General features: G+C 39.3%; 1 protein-coding gene across 1 annotated transcript in view; it reads left to right on the top strand.

Moving 5' to 3' along the window:
* Positions 1-13,445, top strand: part of CSE1L (chromosome segregation 1 like) — a 36,253-nt gene extending 22,808 nt beyond the window's left edge. Inside the window, exons 13-25 of the mRNA XM_040248143.1 lie at positions 174-258; positions 1,278-1,339; positions 3,630-3,766; positions 4,865-4,968; positions 6,613-6,710; positions 7,886-8,036; positions 8,182-8,390; positions 8,762-8,859; positions 8,962-9,047; positions 9,571-9,652; positions 10,873-11,019; positions 11,885-12,116; positions 12,778-13,445. Of these exons, the coding sequence (XP_040104077.1) occupies positions 174-258; positions 1,278-1,339; positions 3,630-3,766; positions 4,865-4,968; positions 6,613-6,710; positions 7,886-8,036; positions 8,182-8,390; positions 8,762-8,859; positions 8,962-9,047; positions 9,571-9,652; positions 10,873-11,019; positions 11,885-12,116; positions 12,778-12,867 (1,581 nt within the window). The 3' untranslated portion in view covers positions 12,868-13,445. The remainder of the gene's footprint in view (positions 1-173; positions 259-1,277; positions 1,340-3,629; positions 3,767-4,864; positions 4,969-6,612; positions 6,711-7,885; positions 8,037-8,181; positions 8,391-8,761; positions 8,860-8,961; positions 9,048-9,570; positions 9,653-10,872; positions 11,020-11,884; positions 12,117-12,777) is intronic.
* The last annotated feature ends 1,500 nt before the right edge of the window (positions 13,446-14,945 follow it).

Genomic DNA, 14,945 nt, shown 5'->3' with positions numbered 1-14,945 from the left:
ATTTAGGGAAGTTTCTTTATTATCTGTTAAACCAGTATTATTTTATATGTAAGCAGTTTATGTTTTGAAGTATTTATCTCCATCTTTAACCTGGTTTTCTAAAGCTGCCTAAATTTCCATTGTGGTAGATTTATACAGGTAGTTCATGTTACTGTTACGAATTTGTTTTTTAGCATGGGATTACACAAGCAAATGAGCTTGTAAACCTGACTGAATTCTTCGTGAATCACATTCTCCCTGATTTAAAATCAGCTAATGGTGAGTTTTGTGAAATGTTTTTAATACAACTTACAGTGTACCTGTAATTCTTATGTGCACTGTTATTTTAAACTACCAAATGAATGCTGTCGTGGCTCTGTATCATTCATGATACTGAAAACGGTGGCTCCTATCCTTGTAGTTACTTCTGTTGGATAAAATTTCAAACAGTTGCCTTCGATCTTGCCCAGGTGAAATTAACTTTCCCTAAAGAAAATGTTGCTTATATAGAAGGAAAATAGGAACAAGTGAGACTGAATTGTCACTCAGCTTTGTTATCCTAATAATTTCACACTAGAAATCATACTTTGGTTTTTGTTTTCCTTCTCATTTAAAAAAAAAAAAAAAGAACTCTTGGAATTCCTTGGTGGTCAAGTGGTTCGTACTCTGTGCTTCAGTGCTGAGGTCCTGGGTTCAATACCTGGTCAGGGAATTAAGAGCTCACAACATGACCAAAAATAAAATAAAACTTAAAAAAAAAATGAACTCATAAAAATGGAAGTAAGTTTAAAACACTTGAGACTAATAGATGCTCAGGATACGTTCATATGTTTATGAAAGTATGTTAATCAAGACAGACAGATGTAAAGTTGTGGAGACTTACAGTCACTGCACAGTGGGCATAACATAGAGGACTCCCTCGTCAGTGTCACTTCAAGAGCTTTGACAACCACCCAATATTCTGTCCCTTTCATTAGTCAGTGTGCTTCCCACTGCTCGTGTAAGCTCATCTGGAGAGGCTTGCTCCTGATTCAGAATAGCTTTAGTTCTGGGAAGAGATGCTGTCATTATTTCCCATGGCCCAAATAATTTTTGTTGAATTTGTAGTGAAAAATAAAGGTAAAGGTGAAAAAAATAGAATTATTCATAAACTTACCAGAATTAATAGTTGTATGGTAGATCATTATATAATTAACTAAGCTTTAATTACTTGACATTTGCTTACCAGAACCATGTTTTTAAAATCTGATAATATTGTGACTGATTAAATAACTGTGACTTTTTATTTCTTTCAATAGTAAATGAATTTCCTGTTCTTAAAGCTGATGGCATCAAATACATTATGATTTTTAGAAATCAAGTAAGTTGCTTTTCATATTATATGTTACATGCCACTTACTCTCTTAAGAGCGTTATTCTATAACAGTTTCTCTTCTCTTCTACTGTGCAGTCATTTGATAGCCACATCTAACAAAATTAACAATATCTCAAGAATTTAGGATACTAGGCTGTGATTAATTTTTCTCCGTTTCTCAAAAATACTGTTTACACATTGCTTACGGTTGATATGTCTCATGTCCCTTAGTTTACAACAGAGGGGTCCTTCTTCCCCTTTCCTGTGCAGCCCCCCCCCTTTTTTTTTTTTTGAGAAACCAGTCATTTATCTTGTAGAGTTTCTCATTCTACCTTTGGCTGATTGCATCCTTAGTGGTATATTTACCTCTTGTTTCTCTGTTCCCTGTATTTCTAATGCGAGGTTAAGAGTGATGATCACATTTTTTGAGATATAGGTAATCTTAATATAGAATTCACCATTTTTAGATGTATACTTGTGTGGTTTTTAATATGTTTATTCTTTTGCACAACCAACATTACTGCCTCATAGATTAATTAATTACCAGTTTGAATGGGGAAAACGGGATACATGTTTGTGTTTTTCCCCCCTCCCCCATTTTTTTTAAGTAACAAAGACTACAAAATCTATTTAGAAAACCCTAGGAACAATTTGCCCCTGCTCAGTGTTATCCAACTTTCTTGTCTTAAATTCCAGCCATGCCATTAGGAGCCTAAAGGCAAATCACACAAAATTGCTGCTCTTCGTTTTCTTTGTTCTCTAAGTGTTAGTCGCTCAGTCATGCCCACCTCTTTGCGACCCCACGGACTGCAGCTCACCACGTTCCTTCTGTCCATGAGATTTTCCAGGCAATGATACTGGAGTGGGTTGCCATTTCCTTCTCCATGTTTTTCCCCTTTATAAGTTCAGAGTAGTGAGTTTGGTGCCTTACCAACCTCCAGAAGACAAATGGAAATTATTTTTTGACTCTCTAGTGTCGTCTTTGGCCAGTAGGGCCCCATTATGTAGGGTTTCATTTCTTCTTCTTCTTTTTTTAATTGGAGGATAATTGCTTTATAGTATTGTGTTGGTTTCTGGTGTACATCAACATAAATCACCCATAGGTATACATATGTCCCTTCCTGTGTCTTCTTGACACAAATTTATTAACTTTTTAGCAGCTTCTTTTCTTTCATATATGACAATATTTCAGGTTCATCTTGTATATTTCCTGTCCCAGCCCTGAGTTTGCTGCCCTTAAAGGTGGGAAATGTTATTTAGAGACCATAATCTAGATGCTGGGGAAACTGATTCTAGGCTTTTGCATGAAGAGAGCTGGGAAATAAGTAAAACCGATATTATCACCAAAGGAATACTGCTGAGTGCCATTTGATTTCTTTGTGTATCTTATATCCTTAGCATATTATCCTATTCGATGGATAGTCAAGAAATGACTGTTTAAAACGACTTGAAAAAAAAAATAAAAAAATAAAACGACTTGAAATTATTCTGCATTTTTGCCACTAACTTGATAAATAATTAGATTCCTACTTTGTGGGGTTTTGTTTTTTGGTGGAAGGCCTGAGAAAGGTTACTATCCATGCCTCCAGAGTCAGGCGGGGTACATTCAAAAAGGTCTAGCTTCCCTCTCTGTTCCTTCGCTCTTCCTGAAGGTAACCTTTTTTTTTTTTTTTTTTACTGAATTTTGGTTTATGTTTCCATTACTTAATTTTGAGAATACAACCTAAAATTGTCCTGTATCTGTTTATATATTTCCCTCTCTCCTACACAGAAGAGAGTATGCTGAACACCGTTTTTTCTTTTTTGGCTGTACCACATGGCTTGTGGGATCTTAGATATTCTCAGGTTTTAGAAGTTTTTAGTGAAGAGTAGTATGCTTATGTTTATGCCTCCCCTCTCCACTTTGTTTTTTAAAGAAGAGAAAGTGAGGCACAAAGAGCTTGAGTGGTTTTTCTGAGAAACTTCCTAGTGGGAAGTATAGTTCCTAAGAGGAGTTAAATCAGTCTCCTTCTCCATGATTTTTTTTTACCCTAAGGTCATAGTTTCATGCTCAGAGCTAGAGAGTTGGTTGGAAAAATGAATGTGAGTTGAACCATTGCTTGGAGGAAGAGGTTTTGGTTTCTCACTCGTATCATATCATCTCCATTATAATAGTTGCTGGAAATTAGAATCAGATTCTAACTAATCTCTAAAATTAGGTTCTGACTTTTTAGAGCCAGCAAAGCACTCTCTTCCGGTTGGCTTTTACTCAGAGATGGTCAGTGAGTTATGGCGTATGTGTTGTTGTGTTTTTCAGGTACCAAAAGAGCATCTGCTAGTCTCTATTCCCCTCTTAATCAGTCATCTTCAGGCTGAAAGCATTGTTGTTCATACTTACGCAGCACATGCTCTTGAGAGACTGTTTACTATGAGAGGGCCTAACAGCGCCACTCTGTAAGTATTTGATGTGTATATTTTTTCATTTTGGGCTGTAGACCATCGGTACTGGTTAGAGATAGCTCAGTGTAGTCATAATTTCATTAGAAGTTAGAAAAGTAAATGTGAATATCTCACTCATTTATACTATGTCTCATTCGGAAAGGATTTGAGAATGCATGCCAGAGTAGCTATGTTATGACAGTAAAGGTAAGTGGAGGAGATTGGAGCAAAGGAAGAGAACTGGGTGTGAGGCTAATAAAGAGAGGTTTGTCTGAGGATCCTGTATAGTAAAGAAAGTCAGGAATTTTATGTGGAATCCTCTAGCAGCCAAGGCAAAGAGAGAAATGTGGGAAGTTAAAATGTCCATAATGTCTATGAGATTAAAATTAAAATGGTTATTCGGAAGGCATCTCAGAAGTAGGCCTTGGTTAAGGGAATACTGGGTAGTAGCCCTTTGACCTGGCTGTTCTTGTCATCTTACTTAGTGCTGAGACAAGAGACAGCTGAGTGAAAGTAATTCTCTGGGGTTCAAGGTAGTGGCTCTTAAGGCCTATTCCAAGGATAAAAAGAAAGGAGGGTTGGATGGTCTGCATGCCTTTCAGGCCTTTCTTCAACAGTGTTATTTCTTGAAAACTGAGATGGAAAGCATTCTGGGTTCTTTTCTTCATCAAGGACTTGAAGTCCAGATACACTCAGTGGCTAGTTAAGGGTTAAAAGGTTATCCTTTGAGGTGAGTTAAGACAGAACTGTCTTCAGGCTCAGAATTTATGCAGGAAAGAGTTCTGAACTTCCTCCACCTCCTGGAAAGCTAGATGATTGAGAGTCCAAGTTCCGTTCTCAACGTTGACAGGTGTAAACGTTATGACCTCAGCAGTTTAGACAGTGTTGGGTTTGCCTGGTTTGGGGTTTAATTGTGTTTGGTCTTAGACATGCCTTCTTAGGAACTTAACGTGAGCATATGTAAAAGAAATCTTTTCCTAAGCTGTGTACCAATTGTCTGTGGTGGGAGATGGCTTGCTTTATGCCAAGAAGTGTGATTTAGTAGTTGCCAAGGGTATTCCAGAGTGACACTCAAGAGTTGGTGGTGACTGAAAGCTCTTTTTTCATCTATAGCTTTACAGCTGCAGAAATCGCACCGTTTGTTGAGATTCTGCTAACAAACCTTTTCAAAGCTCTCACACTTCCTGGCTCTTCAGAAAATGAATATATTATGAAAGGTAGGCCATTTCCCTGGTATACAGACTCTAAGTATCTAATTTCGTAGACTGCAGGGGTGGTCAACACTGAGTTGTAGTTCAGGTTATATTGAGAATTTGATAGGTTTAGATATTTTTAAATGAAAAATACTGTTAACAGTGTTTGCAGAGAAAGTTTTACCCTAACTTGATACGGAACTCCTCTTATTAAAGAAAAGGTATCAGGCTCCTTTTTTCTTTTCCTTGACTGACATTCTTGAGGGCAGAGATGAGCTGGGACTACATTTATTGACAGCATGCTCTGCTACGTCTTGGTGTGAAACCTGGGTGTGTCTGATGGACCCCACACAGATCTGCCTTCATAGACACCACTGCCAAGGAAGCAGGAGCTAGCTGTAGGCATCAGTTCTGGGACATTCCAAGGGTCCAACACAGTTTATATGACACATAGGAAATGCGTTGGAGAAGGAAATGGCAACCCACTCCAGGATTCTTGCCCAGGGAATCCCGTGGACAGAGGAGCCTGGTGGGCTGCTGTCCCTAGGGTCGCACAGAGTCAGACAGGACTGAAGCAGTTGAGCAGCAGCAGCAGCAGGAAATGCTTGTCAAAGAAACTGTTCCCAGTGCCTCTGGCTTGGCCGGTCAGAACCCTTAGGTGGATGCGTGGGTGTGTGTGCATGTGTTTCTGTTTGTAAGTATGTATCTAGGTGTATTTGTGTTTTCAGCACTGTATTTCTCCCTACAGTGATGTGTAACTACTGTTGTTTAATGTCCATTTTTTGAGGCAGCCGACTGGTCCGTGGTCTTCATTGCTGTGTTCCTAGGGTGTGCACGAGCATGTATGTAGCATGTACCAGCTTCCCAGTAAAGACTGTTGCATGAGTGAACGCAGGGATTCTGTGGCAGCCCAGTGGAGGGACGCTGACCCATCCTGTAACCTCGGCTTTCTAGCGGGTGGTGTCTAAGCTGAGCTGCGGGATAGGGAGTGCTTAGCTACTTGGAGGGTGAGCCTTTGGCATCACAGCAAAGCTTAGGAGGAAAGAGGATAACTTTCTGTTCAGTGCGCCTGGCATATCGTAGATGCTCTACTCAGTAAACATCTGTTCCATTTGTGTAGAAACAGCCGTCAGATAGTTTTAGCCTAATAATATGTTTATCTCTGCTGCCCAGTGTGTTTTGGGTGTCTGTTAATGAACAGTTAATTTCACAACATGGGCCCTCTATTGCTTGATGTGTATTTCTGGATTTTTCTCAGGCTCCTGGTCTCTCTTATGTTTCAGCTTGTGGTGGGCTGTGATATTTCCAGTAGACTCTAGGCAAAACTCCATGCCCCTGGCTGCTGATGGAGGAAACTCCCTTCCCCTGCTGCTCCCTGTGTCCATCTCCTGCTTCACTCACCTCTGCTTTACCTGCCTCTTTAGTCACGTCATTATTTCTTACTGTCCCTTAAGCCTTCTGGAAATAACATAAATACATAAATTGTGTTGCCTGATTTTAAAAGGAAGGGAAATTTTAGATTATTTTTAAATGTAGAGAGCTATCTGAGGGTTGTTTCAGAGTCTTAATATTTTATTTTATGAATCAGAAGACTTTTTTCTCCCCCTAACAAGTGTTACTCTGAGGTTTAACTAAACTGTTTGTTTCTGCTCTTCTTGTATTTTACAGCTATCATGAGAAGTTTTTCCCTCCTACAGGAAGCCATAATCCCCTACATCCCTACTCTCATCACTCAGCTCACACAGAAGCTATTAGCTGTTAGTAAGGTAACAGAGCCAGTTTTGAAAGTACAGTTGCTTTTTAACCTAAATGCTTCAAACTGTTTGAGCCTCAGAACTCGTTGGCAATCAGTCGGACAGGGAAAGATCTATGAATTCTTCCTGACCAGCAGTTAATATATGATTCTGAAAGTGTGGGGTGTGACATAGATTGGAGACATGGCAGCAGTCACCTTTAAGTGTAAGCTCAGAAACTTTAAAACATTTTATTCTCACTTTAAAAAGTAACGTGTTTGTTGAAGAGAATTGAGAAAGTACAAACAATCTGAAATAATCTTAGATGGAAGAAGTAGGCTTTGCCCCACATGGACACAAAAGAGGCTATTCAGATTAATGTCCTTTTGTGTCTCTTCTTTCTGACTCATTTCCCCAAAAATAAAGTTCACTCTGATGAAAAATTTTACAGATATTTTGATCCGTATTTAAATATTAATACCAAGTTTTAGAAAAGAAAAATTGGTTTAAAGCCAATAAAATTCATGTGTTATTGTTAATTATTCTATTAAAAGGAGATGAAGTCCTAGGAAGTATTAGGGAGACTTTGAGAATAGTGATCATTTTTCCACTGAATCCCAGGTAAGCCTCTAGGGCCTACTTGGGTTTTGGGGAATTGAAAGAAAAGAGAAGTAAGGTCTCTCCACTTTGACCTGGCCCTGTGCTACACGCTCATCTTCAGCTCATCAACTTTATATGGTGCCCTTCAAAGGATTGTGGTTGAAAGAGAAAATTGAAAGCCACTGGTCTGAAGGATTGCTACTGCAGGTGTAGGCATACTGAGGCTGCAGAAGTTAAGATTGGCCCGAGGCCCCACATGTCCCTGTCTGTCTCCTCTATCACTGTTACAGTGACAGCTCTGGGGGAGCACTCAGGCGTGAAAAAGCTCCTTATAATCACTGGGAGCTGAGGTTCATGCAGTCACCTTCTGGTGCCTCTGAAGTATTTTTCATAAGTAGACATTTGCCCATTAAAAATAAAGTCCAAACCAGCATTAGTATTACTGTTTCATTTTCTGAATTTTCAAGTCACTATAAAATTTGAACATCTAGGCTTTTTCATATAATTGGTGTTTTTTTTTTTCTTAATAGTGTTTTCAGTAAGGTTAAATGTGTTTTAGGTAGTGAATTAGATTATTAGACATAAGCTTTTTCTTTTTTTAATTTCAGAACCCAAGCAAACCTCACTTTAATCACTATATGTTTGAGGCAATATGTTTATCCATAAGAATAACTTGCAAATCTAACCCTGCTGCTGTTGTAAATTTTGAGGAGGCTTTGTTTCTGGTGTTTACTGAAATTTTACAAAATGATGTACAAGGTAAGTAAAGAAAGTTATTTTCTTTCTGGTTGATTAAAAATTGTTCAAGTGATTATAAAATGCAGTTTGCCTAAGAGATATGTATCTTTTGTGTCAGAGCCATTAATTCTGAAGCTGAAAGCTCTGTTTTTACTTCTATCAACAGAATTTATTCCGTATGTCTTTCAAGTGATGTCTTTGCTTCTGGAAACGCACAAAAATGACATCCCATCATCCTACATGGCCTTGTTTCCTCATCTCCTTCAGCCGGTGCTTTGGGAAAGAACAGGAAATATCCCTGCTCTAGTGAGGCTTCTCCAGGCATTCTTAGAACGAGGTTCAAATACAATAGCAAGTGCTGCAGCTGACAAAATTGTGAGTCAGATTTATTTTGATATAACTAATTTTTAAGATAACTGAGAAACTAGAGATGGCAGATTCTTTTTAATTTTCTAAAAATTTGTTAAAATGTACTATAAAAGGAGTTGATTAGTAGAAAATGTTAACATACATTTTATTGGAACCTGGGTATCCTTTAGTTATTTATCTCTGCTAGAAACTTAACATTGCGGGCTTATTATTTGGGATTCCCCACCCCCACCCCAAACTTCAGAAGACAAACGGAGAAAATGCTATTTAGATAATTACAGCATGCACTCTTTTCCAAAATAGATCACCTGTTTTACTTTCAGAATAATTAATCCTTGCCTCTTTAACTAATTATTATTTAATCTAATTTGTTGTAGCCTGGGTTACTAGGTGTCTTCCAGAAGCTGATTGCATCCAAAGCCAATGACCACCAAGGTTTTTATCTTCTAAATAGTATAATAGAGCACATGCCCCCGTGAGTATGAATACAGCTTCATTGTACATTTAATTGAGGATTCTGTTCGGGACTCAGAAAAATGCTGGATTTATTTTGTTGCTTTTTTCTTCAATTCTTTAGTGAGTCAGTTGACCAATACAGAAAGCAAATCTTCATTCTTCTATTCCAAAGACTTCAGAATTCCAAAACAACAAAGTTTATCAAGAGTAAGTAAAGTCATTTGAGTTTTCCTACAGAAATTTTTTAATCATTTATAAATTTTATATATATAAAATATTTTAAGATGCTTCTGTTCTCTAAACTAAGTCATTTTCAATATACTATGCTCCAAAGGTTAGTTTGTAAGTTTAAACATCAAAATATTTTTAATAGAAAAATCATAAAGAAATATAAATCAGAGAGAGACCATATGTAAACCTTTTGTCCCTGGTGGCTCAGATGGTAAAGAATCCACCTGCGAATGCAGGGGGTGTGGGTTTAATCCCTGGATAAGGAAGATCCCCTGAAGAAGGAAATGGCAATCCACAGCAGTATTCTTGCCGGGGAAATCCATGGACAGAGGAGCCTGGTGGGCTACAGTCCATGGGGTTGCACAGAGTCAGACATGCCTGAGCGACTAATGCAAAGTTGTATTAAAAGGCCAGGATTGATGCCAGACTGTTTGGCAGACTTTGAATTGCTTATTTAATGCAGTCCTCTGTATTGATACTCTGTATCTCCTTTCGACAGGTTTCTTAGTCTTCATTAATTTGTACTGTATAAAATATGGGGCGCTAGCACTGCAGGAAATATTTGATGGTATACAACCAAAGTAAGTCTGCTTTTATTATTTATCATCCTGTTTTTAAAAACAAAACATCTGACCTCTCAGTCTCTGTTTTATAGATGACTGTATAGTTCTTGATGCAGTGATAGTATCTTTGTGGTTTCCAAAATATTCTTTCAGGGGGGCCGGTAGGCTGTAAAGAAGAAAATACCTGCAAACATTTTTCTAATTCCTGAAGGTCCCTGCCCCTACCCGCCGTATTCTTTACAGCCAGGGCTCTACGTTGTGTCAGATGTCTGGCGTGTCTCCAGGAGCCTCCCTCTCTCCCTCTGTTAAGGCCAACAGTGGTTTTTCAAGTGCGAATAGTTTGGATCAGTGAAATTTTGCTCTTGACTTAGTATATATGCATTAAGAATACAGTTAAGCAGCATTACCCATTTACTAGGGAAGGAAGGCAGTAATGATAGAAAATAACTTCTTAGAGAAAAACCTTATAGATAGCTATAGTAAATCAAAAATAATTCCTGATTGATTGAAATGTGAAAAATGAATTAACCTAAGAAGTACCAGAAAATATGTTTTCTAGCTATAGGAAGTCATGAAGAAAGGAGCAGTTTGACTCGGTGCTTGTGGCGCCTAAATTAGCATGGTCTTTCCACAGAGCAAAAAATACTTGTCCAGAGATCAGAATGTGCAAGTGCCTTGATATTTACCATTTCCACTTCAAAGAATTTAATAAGATAAATTCTTAATAACAGAAGTATAAACTTAAGAATTTTATACCATGCAGAATTACAGAAAACTTTAATTCCAGGATGTTTGCAACAGTATTCATTAGCCAAATCATTTATTTAAAAGACAGCCTTTAACATTCACATACTTAGAGGTATGTAAGCATAGAAAGTTGGAAAGTTTATAATCCAAAAATGTTAAAACTGGTTATTGCTGGATGGTGAGGTGATCGTGATTCTCTTTTCTTATCTGTGCTCTGTTAGTTTTTTAAAGACCTCTTGAGTAATTAAAAAAACATGCAAGACCAAAAAATGGCCCTAGAGAATCCCCTTGAGCTTACGGTGCAGTGTTCACAAAGGATGGTGGCAGTTGGTCAGAGTAGCGGTTTGATTTTTTTAGGTCTCTTCCTTTCTGTTGACCAAAATTAGCATCCTTTTTTTGTATTTTATTATATTCCTAAGGAGTCACTGAGTGTAAATAAGTTAGACTACTGTAATTAAATATTGAGTGAATTTATTTTGCTTTGATAACAGAATGTTTGGAATGGTTTTGGAAAAAATCATTATTCCTGAAATTCAGAAAGTATCTGGAAATGTAGAGAAAAAGATTTGTGCTGTTGGGATAACCAAATTACTAACAGAATGTCCCCCAATGATGGACACAGAGTACACCAAACTATGGTAAGTACTCCATTCTGAAGTTTGGGGAAATTACAGTTTTCTTCTGCTATGATGACAAAATTAACCAAGCTTATTCTCCTGGGGGCCAAGAGAATTGGGTTTTGACCTCAGCTGCCTCTGTAGCTACCATCAAATCTAAGACATGACTTGTGGATTCTTCTGGGCCTAGAAAGATTTTGTTTCCTGATTAATTTATTTTTATTTCTTTTGGCCATGCTTAGCAGCATGTAAGATCCTAGTTCCCCCAACCAGTGACCAAAATTGTGCCCCCTGCGGTGGAAGCACAGAGTTTTAACCACTGGACCACCAGGGAAGTTTGTGGGGGAATTCATGGACCCCTTAGAGAGACTGCTGGAAGTCCCTGGTCCAGGTGATCTCGAAGGCTTTTACACAGTCACTCCATTAAACTGGCTTAAGTCTTTAAAAGGAGAAACTGATTAGGCAGAAGATCTTACATGCGTGCTTGATGTCTGGCTCCCTGACGACCTAGCTTTTCTTGACCTCTTGCCTCTCCCTTACGGTTTCAGTCAGGCAGCCTCTTCCATCAAATGATCTGACAACTTGAAGCTTATTTCTTCTAACGTAAAACCATTGAATCTCAATTTGACTTCACACACATGGCCTTCTAACTAGCCTGGGTCACACAGCCAGCACTGAGAGTTCTGGGCAAAGCACATTGGCATGCTGTGGCCCAAAGAATTGAAGAATGCTTTCCAGTTAGACAGAATCACTGATGGCCATCTTAATTTCAAGGATCCCTTCCTCCTCCTGAGTCTATAGTTTTGTGTCTCTGAAGACATTGCTCCTTTATTAATCACTTAAATCTTCCAAGAAGTTACTTAAATCTTGTCATCTTCCAATCCAGGACTCCTTTATTACAGTCTCTGATTGGCCTATTCGAGTTACCCGAGGATGATACCATCCCTGATGAAGAACATTTTATTGATATAGAAGATACCCCAGGATACCAGACTGCCTTCTCACAGTTGGCATTTGCTGGGAAAAAGGAGCACGACCCTGTCGGTCAGATGGTGAACAACCCCAAAATCCACCTGGCACAGTCGCTGCACAAGCTGTCCACTGCCTGTCCAGGAAGGGTGCGTGTCTTTGTCACCTCGGAGAACTCTAACCTTCTCTGAATTGCTCTGCTCGGTTCACAGGCCCCCGTGGGGTGGTGCTGAGGGCAGCCGCTCAGGCGCCTGTCTTCCTTCCAGCACAGTCACCCACAGGCACTTGAAGTCAGGTCTCTAAGTGATAGCCTCTGTGTTTCCTTTATGATGATGTGCAAATGACTTCGGAGTAAAGACAAAGTGGAGGATAAAACTCTTGACTAGAAATGTATTTATTTCCCAGAATGAAATAATCCTTCCATTTTTAAAATGGAGGTATTAATGTTTTTAAGTGCAACATATTCAGAAATAACGGACCGTAGAGTAAATCTAATAATGGCTTTATATTGCGTTAGCCAGAAACAATCTTACAAATTTTGTCAGAAAATCTATATTTTTGATTGTTTTATTGTGGAAAATTTAGAACATAACTTAGAAACTGTAATAAATATCATTTATTACAGACCTTCACTAAGTAATTTGAGAGCAAGCCTCAGGCATCATGTATTTCACCATGAGTACTTCGTTAGGCATCAATAACCAACGGGACTTGATTTAAGCAACCGTAATAGCGCTGTCACACTGAACAGTAAACCAGTGATTCCTCTGGGTCTACGTTTCAGATCTGTCATCTGTTTCCTGTCTGTAGGTCCCCTCCATGGTGAGCACCAGCCTCAACGCGGAAGCGCTCCAGTATCTCCAGGGATACCTTCAGGCGGCTAGTGTGACGCTGCTTTGAACTGCCTTTTTTGAATTGGCTTAGTCCAGAATGGTTTCTGAGGACATCATGTAGACATCTGAGCACCGCTGCATTAAAACAAAACGTGTTCTTTTTGAACTTGTCTATTAAATGTTGTTTTAAGCTGAACCTTGAGCAAATTAGTTTGTGTGATCATATAAGTGAGTGACTTTTTCAGTTTGCAGCTACAAAGACAAGTATTACTACTAGCTTAGTGTATGACATTGATCCGAGCATTTGCACTGTTTTGACGGACACTGACTGTGGAGACGTTTCTTCTGTTACTAACTCCTTTTGTTTCGAGGCTGTTGCCATTCGTATTTCTCCTGTCCTCTGTGTTTTTGTCTGTTTCCTTGAGCTTTTACTGGAAATGTGAATAAGCAAAGAAATCACTTGTGTAACTTGCCAAGAAATGCACATTTCATAGTTTTAAATCTGTAATGAGCAATAAAAAAGCCCTAAAATATGTATCTAAGAACATCTTAAGGACAGGTTTTTGGTGCTGATATTTTTATAATGAAGAATTTTCTTTAAGTTTTTCCTCTCCTGGACTCCATAAAATCCTAATTTCTAAACAATTCAAATTCAGATTACCTAGTCTTTTTTTAATAACGGAAAGGGAACCATCACTGCAGGTTGCGGCTTGTGTGTGAGAACTTTCAGTTGGCCCACTTCCTGGGTGGCAGCGTGAACTGTGGGAAATGGTTTCCTCTGAGTTGGGAAGACGTGCCCGGCCCGGCTTCACAGGCTGTTGGGGCTGCCCTAGGTGCTGCGGGTGTTCGCTGCTGTTCCAGTGGCTTCTCTGCAGATCAGAGGCTCCTTGGAACTTTTTGAACCCTGGCATCCATGGCTGCCAGCCCGGCTCTTCCCTGGACTGAATCCAGGATTCCGTGGTCTCTGTCTTTAGAGGATAAAGAATCAGACTATCGACGTGAGGCGCAGTTTTTACAAGGGATGTGGGGATTGTCTGTTTAGTGCAGTGAGACCAGAATCTGATTCTGTACAGATTATGTGGTTTTTTTTCCCACCTGACTTGAATGCTTTATTTTCTTCACGTTGGTTTTGTTCTGTTGCTTGAGAGATTTCCAGTTTAATCTAGTGTACTTGTACCTACCAACCTAATAATTATTTTTGATTTGAATAGTAATGGAAGCATTAAATCATATTTAACTGTGGCTTAAGTTGTCACTGGCAGATGAATATTGAGAGAGCACCAAGATGTTTTTAAACTATGAATATGATCTAATACAGGTGAAACGTCTGGAATGGTAGAGTTGGTGCTGCTTTGGCGCTTGGCGGAGCTCTGGTTCTGAGCTTGCTAAAGCTGCTGGGTAACAGCTGAGTGGGGGCAGGCAGGCACTGTTCTGGAGAACCCTGGTCTCAGCGTCCTCATCAGCCTTTTGAGTTCAGGTTCTGAATTTTTTCCTTCTTCGGTTAAAACGAATGAGAAACCATTTCACTTTGTAACTGCGCCTCTTAAAATAGTCTCTTGACAGGAAGGCTGGTTACTTGCATTCTTTTACTCTAGCATAATTCATGAATATTTTGTTAATTTTTTTTTAATGTTTAAAATTGAGATTTCCTACTGTGTCTAAGACAGTTTTTATATCTATCTTATAAAGAGTTAAAAGATGGGAGGGGAGTTGCTGTGGTGTGTTTTCAAGACGTCTTAGTGGCCGTTCCTTGGTGGGACCAGCTCTCTGTATGAAGGGCTGGGTTCATAATTTGGGATCAGGCCAACCTGGGTTTAAATCACGTCTGCCACTGAGGCCTTGACCTCCACGGTTCTATTTCCTCTTCTGAAAAAGGAGAATACCACTACTTACCGTCAGGATGGTTTTAACAAAACAACATTGAAGTACTTAGGAGAACCTGTGGAGGGCTGATCAGTAGGAAGCTGTTAGTTGAGTTGTTTAGGCTGGGGTGCAGACATGCCTGGGAGGCGGTGTTTGCCTGCACAGCAGCCCTGTAGACGGGAAGACGGGGAGTCCTGGCCTAGGCAGGGCCCTCTCTCAGGACGGTTCTAGACACGGGGGCCATTGCCACTGCAGAGTTCTTCATCAGTCTCTTGCTGGACC

Source organism: Oryx dammah, unplaced genomic scaffold (genome assembly GCF_014754425.2).
Source record: "Oryx dammah isolate SB20612 unplaced genomic scaffold, SCBI_Odam_1.1 HiC_scaffold_10, whole genome shotgun sequence".
Taxonomy (NCBI): Eukaryota; Metazoa; Chordata; class Mammalia; order Artiodactyla; family Bovidae; genus Oryx; species Oryx dammah.
The sequence above is the reverse complement of the archived record's forward strand: the minus strand, read 5'-3'. Positions and strand labels throughout refer to the sequence as shown.